At 34.2% G+C, this 12546-nt stretch overlaps 1 protein-coding gene across 1 annotated transcript; it reads left to right on the forward strand.

The window, feature by feature from the left end:
* Positions 1 to 2034: 2034 nt before the first annotated feature.
* On the forward strand, positions 2035 to 12413 carry LOC118043155 (probable E3 ubiquitin-protein ligase ARI8). The gene is made up of 15 exons (XM_035051022.2): positions 2035 to 2547; positions 2734 to 2858; positions 2991 to 3096; positions 3184 to 3274; positions 6426 to 6598; positions 7315 to 7419; positions 7561 to 7649; positions 8472 to 8579; positions 8920 to 9010; positions 9131 to 9220; positions 10050 to 10097; positions 10523 to 10594; positions 11096 to 11195; positions 11267 to 11393; positions 11600 to 12413. Exons 1-15 carry the CDS (start codon positions 2371 to 2373, stop codon positions 11871 to 11873), a joined length of 1776 nt encoding a protein of 591 aa, XP_034906913.1. The 5' UTR covers positions 2035 to 2370; the 3' UTR covers positions 11874 to 12413.
* The last annotated feature ends 133 nt before the right edge of the window (positions 12414 to 12546 follow it).

The raw sequence follows: 12546 nt of genomic DNA on the forward strand, positions 1-12546 counted from the left end.
CCTTTTTCAGCAGTAAAACTGTCCACGTAATTAATTGTTTTTATGTTTTTAAAAATATTTAAAAAAATTTTAATTCTTTTATTTTAAATTAATATTTTTTGATATTTTTAAATTATTTTGATATGTTGATATCAAAAATAATTTTAAAAAAATAAAAAAAATTATTTTGATGTATTCCAAATAAAAAAACACTTTAAAAAAACAACCATAACTACACTTTTAAATAGACTTGAAATATCTCTTAGAAAGAGGACTGAGATTTCATAAATTGGTGGTGTGGGCGCATAATCCTCTTATCCTAGGACATTTTCTTTTCATTTTAATAAAAACTGTCAAAGAATTATCTAACCTAAAAGTCTAGGATGTTAGATGAAATCCTAATATATAATTTATATTAATATTTGATATACATCCTCAAGTAAAACTTTTTTTATCTTGAAACTTGCATGGAGATCCACGTCATCTTATGCTTAAATTTTTTTTTTTCAAATAAATAGGGATGTTTAATTTATTTTGAATTGTTTTTTATAAGGTTATTATATCTTATAACTTGATATATTAACATGAGTTGATTCAAATCAACTAATAATGTTGTTGTTTAAATATTTTTTTAAAAAATACATCATATTTAATATTTATTCGAGTAAAATTATTTTTTGATATGTTAAACTGACCAAATCATATTAAATTATTTTTCACAAGATTTAATTTTGTTTTCCACCATAAAAAAATGAATAACACTTGAATATTTTTTACATGTTAAAAATATATTACCCTCGAGGGCCTCAACAACATCTCAACACAATGTAGGCCAATAATCTAGCATAGAATTCTAAAGTAAAAGTAGATTATTTGAATAATAAAAAAAAAAAGAGATTTTATTTTATCTGACTGCAATCTAACTTGACAGTGATAATAGAGGAAGAAGGATAATCTTAAGCCAAAACTTTGAAATTAAACGATGTAGTTTTACAAAATTTAGAAAATTAAGGCCCGTTTATTTGCTGGAAAGTAATTTTTTTTAAAAGTGAATTACAAGAAAGTGAATTATTTTCTAATATTTGGCAGTGTAATGAAAAATAAGTTAAAAAACACTTTTTTAGTGTTTGGTTATGTCATGGAAAATGAGCTGGTAAATAAAATTATTAATGCTTTATTTTTTTTCAAGTTCATTAAAATAACGAGAAACAAATCTTACAAATTGAAAAATTGAATGAGAATAAAATTGAAAAAAAATTAATTTTATAAATTATCTCAAATAAAATAAATAATAATCAAATAACAGAGATCAAACCTAAAAAATAAAAAAATATTTAGATGAAGAAATTAAAATAATAATAATAATTAACATTTCATAAATTATTTCAAAAAAAAATAAGTAACAATCAAAAGAATAAGGATCAAATTTGATAAATAAAAAATTTCAATAAAAAAAATAATAATAATAAAAATGAGGATCAAATTAATATAAAAATTAAATTTTAAGAGATGAAATTAAAAAATAAATATTCAAAACAAAATATACATATTAATCAAAATTTTGAGGATCAAATTTGATATAATCAGCAAATAATATGATACTTCTAAATTTTTCACAACTTTCGGAAAGTGTTTTTCGTCTAAATTTTATAGGAAAACACTTTTATGAAAATCAAGCCAAATTTTTCTTTAATTAAAAAATATTTTTCATTGATTAAATTTTAAATAAATAAATAAATTTAAAAATAATTTAAAAATAATTTTTCAAAAAACAATCATATAAAAAAGCATTTTACAGTGTAATGGAAGTACACCCTCTCTTCAGACAACCAAGATCTCTGTAGGTCTTAACTTACCAATCTTATCACAGTCCATTCTTCAATAAATTGTATATTATATATTAAATAAAAGCAAAAGCTCTCTCACTGGCTCTCTCTCTGTATCCCCTTTCCTCGACGGGAGGAGGACGTGACAAAGTTGTATCTAAACAACCCCATCATTTCTCTCTTAAAAAAACCAAAATTCTTATAAACTGATTTCTATGATTTTTTTTTATAGGTTAATAAAATTGAAATTGAATAAAACTAATAATCCATTAAATTCAAACGTAACAATAATTAATTATTATTTTAAAAAATCATTCATTCCCCTCTCTTTGCTTCCAAACAGCAGCAGCAGCAATAATAATAAATAAAGTAAAGCAAAACCATAAAGCATTTCTTCCCCTCTCTCCTCCCTCGCTTTCCTCTCATATCTCCCTCGCCAAATCTCCATTACATCCCTGTCTATTCCTCTTATCTTACAACCCCCTCCTCTCTCCATTTCTTTAATCATCTATAGTTTGTATCAATTTCTTAGGGTCTTGAAGGAACGCAAAGAAACTCAAAATCAATGGATTCGGAGGACGAGCTCGATATGCAAGACGCGGCTGCGGAATCGGCGGAGGATGATTTCTACAGCGGCGGAGAAGAAGATGGTTTCGACAGCGACGATGCTGACGTCGCCGATTACGAGTTCATCGACAACGACTCGGATGATTCCGATGATCTCATCTCTCATCGCCACCAGGTACTTTTTTACTCCTCATGGCAATTCTGTAATTACCATCCTGATTTGATGCCTTTTGTTTGCTGTCTCTTTTTAAGTTTTGATCTGTGAAGTTTATCAGTAAAGTTCGATTCTTTCTGTCAAATCTGTAAATTCTAGGAATGAATTTTGTAATTCGTTTACTGATGAATTTGTTTAATGTGAAAGCAAAACTATACGGTTTTGAGTGAAGAAGATATACGGCAGCGACAAGATGATGATGTTATGAGGATAGCTACTGTGCTTTCCATTTCAAAGGTTGCGGCCAGTATACTTCTCCGGTACTATAACTGGTAAGGCAGTAATCGACATGGTTTCATATTGGATGTTACAGTCTTTTGTTTTTTTGAATGAATAAAATGAGCCTTTTTGGTCTGTGGGTTTACATCTTAGTGAAGAATATTTGTATTCCTCTGGATTTACAGGAGTGTGAGTAAAGTGCATGATGAATGGTTTGCGGATGAGGAAAAGGTTCGAAAGGCTGTTGGTTTACTGGAGGAACCGGTTGTTCCATTTCCTGATGGTAGAGAAGTATGCAGCTTATGTTTTGCTTGCTTGCTTTCTTAATTATATATTTTTTTTGTGAATTTGATGCGATGAATGCTCCTGCTTTGACAGATGACTTGCGGGATTTGTTTCGAAACTTATCCTTCTGATAGATTGCTTGCTGCTGCTTGTGGTCATCCGTTTTGCAATTCATGCTGGGCAGGTGTGTTGTATCCCAAGAACATCAAAGCCTCATCTCTGTTAGTTTTGTTGTAAGGTTATCTTGAATAATGTGTTGACCTTTTATTATTCTTGTCTTCCTGCCTTAATAATTGACATGTTTGTGAAACTATTGTGATTTTGCATAAAAGACGTGTCTGGTTTCCTTTAACATCGTAAAAAAATGTATTACCTTTTTAGTATCTGTTACGTTGTTGTTTTCATTGTTTGTTTTGTTCCGAGCATTTTAGTGAGTCAAAAATATTTCCCAGTTGAAAGTTTATTTTGCAAAATTAAAACTATTTGGTTTAGGGCTTTGAATTGTACAGCGGCATTCCTAATGGCAATAGATGCGGTGGTGCAGAACAGTTTTTTTTTTTTCCGGTCCAGCTGAATTCCTTGCTAGAGATATTTGTAAATAATTTCCCAATCAGTTTGGAAGTCATAGTGGAGGTGTGTTATCTCGAACGTGTCAGCTGGAGTTTATTAATTCAAGGGCAGTCTCTTACTCTTGTCAGGAGCTGATTAATGAACTCCTTATTTCTCCTCTATCATTGTTCTTTTTTTCATCATTGTGGGAAATACAGTACAAAAAAGTGTTATTATGTGAACCAGTAGAGGTTAGCATCTTCTTCTAAATGAGGATGAGGTGTGCTCACCATTACCAAGTGGTTTTGAAGTTTGCTATATATCTATTATGCTTACAGTTGTGACCACCACAAATGGAGAAACTGTGGCTGTCAAGTTGTTAAATATAAGGTAGAATTGCTCCTTCTTCATTAGAAAGAAAGAAGAGAACACCAAAATGTGGGTGCTGCACCAAATGCTGATGGTTGTTTTACCTCTTTTGATATAAAATATACTGTCAAGGAGGAAGGGATACCTCCAAAACGAAGTATATTAGTGAGAGGTCTAGAGAAGAAAGTTTATCTTCTCTTCCATTAACAATAGTCATTATGATTATGTCAAAACGTAGTTTTTGAAGTCTATCTGGGCATTGGGAAGAAAGTTAACATGTGAGAATTATAGTGGTTCTATTGTTTATTAGCTGGTTTGTGTTATTGATTCATAAAGATTCCAAAGTTCATATGTAAATGCTTTTGATCTAAAAAGATTCCAAAGTTCATGTGTGCTTTTTAATGCAAATGGAAGCAACATGAGAAAGACAACAAATATAAGAACACAAAATTATACCGAAAAGGGATTACACAAAAACCCTAATTCAAAATTTTATTACTAAATATTTTCTTTTTAAGTAGTCTTCTAAAACACAAGCTAAATAACCTATTTATACTATGAAAAAGCATCCTAAACTAACCTGAAAAAAATATTAAAAGAGTTCTAAACCAAATAAGAAAAAAAATGGCAACAACTAGGAAAATATTGCAAATCTCAAACAGTAACTTCTAGTCATTATTAGAAGACCTTCCTGATCTTTGATTGCTGTGAAATATTAACGCCATAGGTAAAGTGCCTCTAGAATCTTTTAGCAAAATTTCAACCCAATCTAACAGTTGGATCAAAAGTCATGCCCAATAATTTAAAGCTATGTATTAATTATTTTTTTTCTTGCACCAGTCTTCCTGGATTGGAAAGAACTCATCCTCAAGTTCACATTGCTCTTGCCTTGATTTCTTAGATGTCCAATTAAGATTTTTCAACCTTTCACCTGCCCGACCTTTTCGTTAGAAACATCGTACCTACAAACAACATGCTCATCCTCCCAAACAATGAAAGTAGTCTTAGAGTTATGTTGAAGACCATGTGCAACAACTCTTGTAGTAGCCTTTTCAAACTCTGACTCAAAATTCAGCATAACGTTCTTGCCCTTGACAACAACTAAGATGTTTTATGTTGGCAACACACCTTTGTTGACAACTTCAAATCCACCTTGAAATTCTTCAAACATCAACTTTTGACACTTAATTGTTAGCGATGACTAATAACTTGGTCCGTTGATTTCTTTGTGGCCGGAAATTTCTAATACTTAAATATCTTAAAAGTTAACTCCAAAAGACTTGTTTGGAGTATCAAATAATTCTTCACTTTCATGAGAGAATCATTGTAGATCCCAATTTACATAGCTTTTAGGATTTCAACAACCCGCAAGCTTAGTGACATCTTGAGCTTCTTCTTCATCAAGTTTTGGTGGTTGATTCCAATCCACACAAGAATTAGAATCATAAATTTTTTTAGTTTCAATGTCATATTCAACCTGATAAAGAAGTTCCCTCCTTTGCTTATGCCCTTGAAACAGGTTCTCAAAATTAGTCATGTTTCTGTGACTACTCTTCTCACGATCCTCCAATATTCTTTTCTTCATCTATATTAATTGATGTGATAATTCTTCAACTTGCCTTTGCATGTTTATTACCTTCAGTCGACAAATTAATTTTGTAATTTGTTTTTGCATGTTATATCACCAACTCTTGAACATTTCACTCTTGAGAGGAACCTCTTATCCGAACATGTTTTGCTCAACGACCTCTTCCAACCATGGTTATTTAGTAGCACACAACAAACAAAATAACTTGAGATTGTAGCACACATCAAGCAATAACCTGAGATCGTTGGGCGCTGATACTAACTGACATAGAAGGAAGTAACACAAGAAAGACTACAAGAACGACAACACAAAATACAAGCTTAATAACCTTATTTATACTATGGAAAACATCCTAAACAAAACTGGAAAAATAATAGAAGAATTCTAAACCAAATAGGAAAAAAAAATCCTCAATCAATTAGGAAAATATTGCAAATCCTGAATGGTAACTTCTGGTCATATGCCACTTCTATGAAATTTTAATTCCATAGGTAAAAGTGCCTCTAGAGTTTTCTAGCAAAATTTCAGCCCGATTCAGTAGTTGTATTAAAAGTTATGTCCAATAATATAAAGTTGTGTATTAGGAAAAAATCTCATCAATTGCTGTGTAGGAAAAATGGAAATTGCTTCTTTGTGGATGCTGATGAAACTGTGTAAGTAATGGCAGGGAAGATTGCTTTTCTAGCCTATGTTGTTGAAGAGAAGCAATTTTCACCTGGACATTAATAGCTCATTGTGCTGCATGCCAGAACTCATTGCAACATTTTAAATAATTATGTTTTGCGTTAACCCTTACTTACATTTTTTTCCTTTGCTTTTTCCTTTCTAGGTTACATCAGCACAGCCATTAATGATGGTCCTGGATGTTTAATGTTGCGATGTCCTGATCCATCTTGTAATGCTGCTGTTGGTCAAGATATGATTAATTTATTGACTTCTGATGAAGACAATGAGAAACATTCTCGTTATTTCATAAGATCTTATATTGAGGACAATAGAAAGGTACTTCATTCTAAAATGTGCATGTGCAGGGTTTTTTTTTTTTCTTTTATATTAAATTAATACTTTTGACCTCACTTTTAACTTTAGTGATAAGTGCAAAAGAGTAAAGATTAGCTGTGATCATAAGCTAAAGCATGAGCTTTTTTTTTTTTTTTTTTGCAGTGATCTATAAACATCAAAATTATAAATTTTCTACTTGTATAATTAACACAATCCATAGTCACTTCTTTTTCTTTACCAGCATTTGGTGTGCATGCTATTTTCTGACTATTTAACTATTAGGATTGTGACTTTGGTTAGGGACCAGTGAGCAAGGACTTTTTCTTTGCTCCAAGCATGCCTTACATTGAGCTTTCTTGTTAATCCTAATTTAGGAAGTAAGACCAAGACTCCCTGCCTAATCAGGGTTTGAAAATTTGTACTTCTAGGATTCAGCTAAGTGAGGAACTGAAGCAGGGTTCAGGGTTTGATTTGGCAGGCTCCACCTCAGATTTAGACCTTAATTCCATGTTCATTATTTTTTAACTTGTTTCTCTTTGAGCTTAGTGTTGTCTGAATCAGTCCCACAATAAAATGATACTTTGACAGTCATCTTTTTAGTGACTTGTGACAACCCATGAAACCAGGAAAAATTGGCCTGTTTATTGTGAACTTTCTTCTTCTTCTTCTTCTTCTTGTTTTGCAGTGTAATCAATATTATTTGGGTTATTTTGTAGACCAAATGGTGCCCTGCTCCTGGCTGTGATTATGCTGTGGATTTTATTGTTGGCAGTGGGAGCTATGATGTTACCTGCCGCTGTGCATACAGCTTCTGCTGGAATGTGAGTCTCTTCAAGTTTTCAAGGATCTCAGTTTTTCTTGCAGTTCTCTGAGAAACATTATTTTCATAATAGTTGCGCTTTTGTGAACACCTGATAATTCATTTTCTTGTCATTGTATCTCATATGGACTTGATTTTGCAGTGTACTGAGGAAGCTCACCGACCTGTTGATTGTGGTACTGTGGCCAAGTGGATACTGAAGAACAGTGCTGAGTCTGAAAATATGAACTGGTATGGAACATAAGAACAACATCTAGAACTATTCTTTAATCATGTATTGTTTTGGCAGCTGAAGGATATCAATGAAGGACAATAAAGGGAATGTAATTTAGGGCTTGGGATGTTGGACTGGAATAGCTATCGTGGTTCTGAAGATTATGGCCATATCTGCACATATTTTACCTAGCTCATTCTTGAACTGCTTTGAGAACTAGTACTCGTGATAGGAAGTTGATCTTCTGATAGACTTTTATTGATGTGGAAAAGTTAGTATATGAATTTGTAGTCAACTGAGCTGTATACAATAGAAATAATTCGTGCTCTGATCCATGCTGCATGTGATGTTTTGCTTGTAAGGTTCTGGGCAGGTTGTAGGCAGAAAGAGTCTCCATGTCTCCAGTTAATGGCTTTAGGGATAAGATAGGGACCAAAAGCAGAAACCTTTTAAAGTGCGAAATCATTGTGATTTGTATTTTTTCCCAATAAATATCAGTTCCTAACTGCAGTTAAGTTTGTTGATGGATTATGTGATGAGAGTGGAATTATCATTTAATTTATCAGATAAATCTTATTTCTATGTTGTCAATTAACTTAGCAACTATCAAGTTTGGAGGATACACATTCATTGTTTACTCATGTAGCCTCATTGGAGGATACATTTTTTTGGTGCATTGTAAGCACACGAGCACGTGCTTGCTTATCAGTAAATATGATTTGTGTGATGCTCTACTTGCCTTTGTACAAAATAATAATTAATTCCCCAGGAAGTCTTCTGCTCTGTTCTCAAAACTTCTCTGTTCCCTAACGGTAAATTATATTTTCATTGAATTTCAGGATATTGGCTAATTCCAAGCCTTGCCCGAAGTGCAAGCGACCAATTGAGAAAAATCAAGGGTGCATGCATATTACATGCACACCACCTTGCAAATTTGAATTTTGTTGGTAAGCTAGCACACAAGTTGTGCTCTTGCTCTCAACCAGGCAATCCTATCTTGTATGCCCTGGCAACATCAGAATTCTTTTGATCCAGAATACACTATGAATAAGCGATCCACAACCTCATTGTTTTACTTAAATTTGGAATTACTTCTCTCCAGAACAGATTTGATTCTATAGTGCATCTTCTTAATAACACTGTCAACTCAACAAGAGCTCAGCTTATACGAGCTAAATGCCTTAATCCATATTTGTTTTAAACATCCTCTGTGCTTTCTTCTCCATAAATAAAAAAGAAAGAAGAGAATTTCAAAGCATATACTCATTTTATTACATGTGATTGCAGGCTTTGCCTTGGTGCATGGTCAGATCATGGAGAGAGGACAGGTGGTTTTTATGCATGTAACCGTTATGAGACTGCAAAGCAAGAGGGAGTGGTATATTGATTTTTTTCAGACATTTTTGTTTCAGTTCATGGAGAGAGGACAGGTGATTTTTGCTTCTTGCATGGTGTTGTATAATCATCTGATGTTGTGTATTGGTTCTTCTGGTTGCAGTATGATGAGGCTGAGAAGCGAAGAGAAATGGCCAAAAACTCTCTGGAGAGATACACACATTATTATGAAAGATGGGCAACCAATCAATCAGTAAGTACAAACAGCTGACCTTTTTGCTTGTAAAGTTAATCCTTGTATGGTATTTACTTATCTCTCTGTTATCAATCGATCTTCAGATCATTTGTTTGGCACATATTGATAAAAAAAAATATTTCTGGAAAGCTTTTCGTGATCAGGACCCTAAACTTTTAAGCTGAAGTTTGGCCATTAAACTGGATTCATTATGAGGAAACATGAACTTTGGGAGAAATATAAAACTGAGGAATAGATATAGAGGCTTGGAATTTGGGACGTGCTAGATTTTAGATCTTTGTTTGAGAACCCTAATTAGCCTCCTGTGTTCGATCAAAAGGTCAATTTATGCTGTGTTCTATTTTCCGACGACTCCAAGAATGACAACTCAAGTGGGGAAGAGATTGAAGATCTAGCAGCTGCACAAATTTGTTGTATTGCTGCGTATACAGTAAAGTGCAGCTGGAGGAACCGATGGCTGCCTCTGGCAGTATGTACTTGGATGGTGCCGTTTATAATAATAAGACCAACACCCTTAAAGATGAATGTGCCCCTCTAGGCGCCAAGTCATTTTACCTAGGGTGCTAGTCACCAAAAGGTGCTCAGCTGAGCAATGCTATGCCCAACCAAAGCAGCACTGAAATGATTACAATGATTTTTTAAAATATATTGAATGGGTCATATGGCTACTGTTTTCTTACTCTGTAATGCTATGAATTCTGTCACATTATTTCTTTTGAATATGATTACCTGTCACTTATATTCTGCCAGTAACTGAATTCCTAATCTTGCTTGACATGTTACTGATTTGAATCCATGGCTCTGAACTTCTTTTTCCTCCCTGCAGTCTCGGCAAAAGGCATTGGCAGACCTACAGCAAATGCAAAATGTACATGTAAGCGCTACTTACTGTCAACTATGTATGGGCAGCTATCCTGTCATGGTTGATTCTTTGAGAGTAATTTTTACTGAAAGGCATATCATATAGATTAGCGCTTATTTTCCTAAAGTTGCATTGGCTAATGTCAACCAAGAAATTGTGGTAGCAACCTGGAAACTTGAAACCGTAAAACTATTATTTCCTTGTTGGAAATTTCTGTGGGTTATTGCACACCAAGCTAGAGATCAGACCTGTGGAATAATTACAGATTTATTCTAGAATCAATTTTTTAATCAAAGATGACTGTAGTCTTCACTGTCGTAAGTAATTGGAAATCGATCTTATTCTCTTTGGGGAACAGAAAGTACATGGGTACATACAAGCATATTATATGTATACGCTTGTAACTTTCAGAGAGTGATGATTTTGTTTTTTTGTAGCTTGAGAAGCTGAGTGACATACAGTGCCAACCTGAGTCACAGCTGAAGTTCATAATAGAGGCTTGGCTACAGGTAAGCACTCCTATACGAACATAATATGTCCATTTCTGTTATCGTAGATTCACGATACACATTCATCTGCAAGGCATTCGATATGTGGATTAGGACATTACAATTTGGCATACATGAGAACCTTTTGCAAGGATAGATGATATTTTGGAGTTTGAGGATTTTTTTATGTGATTTTTGTTTCATGTAAATGGATGGCATCCCTTAATGCCTTTTTTAGTGGATTTTTTTTTTCATTATGTACATGAACGTATTTCTTCTCAAGTAATGCTTTAGGCATATTTGAACTTCTTACTAAAACTCACTCGTCGTATAGGAGTGTTTTCAAATTATGGGATGCAAATCTTTTCAAATTTAATGACGCTATCATAATTATGGAATGGAGTGGTTGATGTAATCACAAAATGCTGTATCATTTTGTGAAAGATTTTTAGTTAAAGTATCTCTAGCATTTTTCTTGTTTTTGTGTGTAATATTTATTTTGTTTGTTTTGTCTGTCCACAGATAGTTGAATGTAGGCGAGTTCTAAAATGGACTTATGCCTATGGATATTATTTACCTGAGCATGAACATGCCAAGAGGATGTTCTTTGAGTATGTGCAAGGTAGGTCATTTCTTCCAATTCAATGCAGATAGTTCAATCATTTTGTGTTTTGATCGATGCCATTTACACAGGTGAGGCTGAGTCTGGATTGGAGCGACTTCATCAATGTGCAGAGAAGGAGCTCCAAATTTACCTAAATGCAGAGGGCCCGTCAAAAGATTTTAACGAGTTCCGCACAAAACTTGCTGGGTTGACCAGGTACTTCTTAAATATACACTGATTACATCACTAGAAACATGGTTTTCTATCTGGAAAATTTAGCCCAAATCAGAAGCTGCAGGAATCAGTCTCAGTTCTCTTGGAAAAGAGGGGCTGGGAAGTTACTTAAATTGTCTGTCTTTCTCCTGTCCTTGCCTTTGAATTTTCAAGTTAATAGGTTTTTTTGTTATTTTTTTTGTGGGAAGTGTTACTCGGAACTACTTTGAGAATTTAGTCCGGGCTTTAGAGAATGGTCTATCAGATGTGAATTCCCATGGTACATGCAGCAGAACAGCAAGCTCGAAGAGCTTGGGAGGTGGTAGCAGTAGGGCAAGAGCTGGTAGAGGCAAGGGCTCAACATCTAGGTCAAGTGGACCTAGTAGAAATATAGATGACCCGGGCCACTGGTCCTGTGAACATTGCACCTTTGCAAATATTAAGCCGGCCACCATTTGTGCGATGTGCCAGCAACGACGGTAAATCTCATTTCCTACATCGATTGGCCACCCGGATGAGTCACCAGTTTGACCCCTTTGGCTGTCCAGTTGTAACAAGGCCGTTAAGAACATTGCCAGGGAGTGCAAAAAGGGCTTTTTTAATCTCTTGGTCCGCAAAACCTGAACTGCAACAGCAGAGGTGAACAGAAACAGAAGGAAAGGGTGGGAAAGGGACAGGAAACGCATCTCGTTGTTTGTTGTCTTGTTTCTGGAATCTGCTGTATATAGCTCCTATCATCACATCCATGTTAAACTTAAAGGAGTATGATGAATCAGGATCCATGCAAGTGCATGCAGTCATATGATGATCTATCGATTTTACCAGTAGCCGTTTCTGGCGCTCTTAAGCTTTCAACTGTATCTTACGAGTAAAAACCCACCTGGGGACAATGGGCTTGCATTGCTCCAGCTAGAATGAAATAAATGTTGTACCATCTACCTTGACTTGATCTGCCAGATGAACAGCCTTAATGTGTAGCATTTATCTGCTTCATAGACATTTCACACTCTGGAATTCTGTCCATTCCTTTCCCCAGTCTTTTTCAATAACTTGATGCGGCAGGCCTTTTTTGTTCTTTCAATTTGTACGACTCCATCCAATCCGATGGCTTAAAGTCATTGGTGACTTGAAAAAAAATTTGTTAAGGGAAAATAAA

This window comes from Populus alba, chromosome 10 (assembly GCF_005239225.2).
Source record: "Populus alba chromosome 10, ASM523922v2, whole genome shotgun sequence".
NCBI lineage: Eukaryota > Viridiplantae > Streptophyta > Magnoliopsida > Malpighiales > Salicaceae > Populus > Populus alba.

Coding starts and splice junctions, on each gene's coding strand:
- LOC118043155 (XM_035051022.2), top strand. CDS start 2,371: ATGGATTCGGAGGACGAGCTCGATATGCAAGACGCGGCTGCGGAATCG. Junction 2,548..2,733: donor TCATCTCTCATCGCCACCAG/GTACTTTTTTAC, acceptor TTAATGTGAAAG/CAAAACTATACGGTTTTGAG. Junction 7,650..8,471: donor GAGTCTGAAAATATGAACTG/GTATGGAACATA, acceptor ATTGAATTTCAG/GATATTGGCTAATTCCAAGC.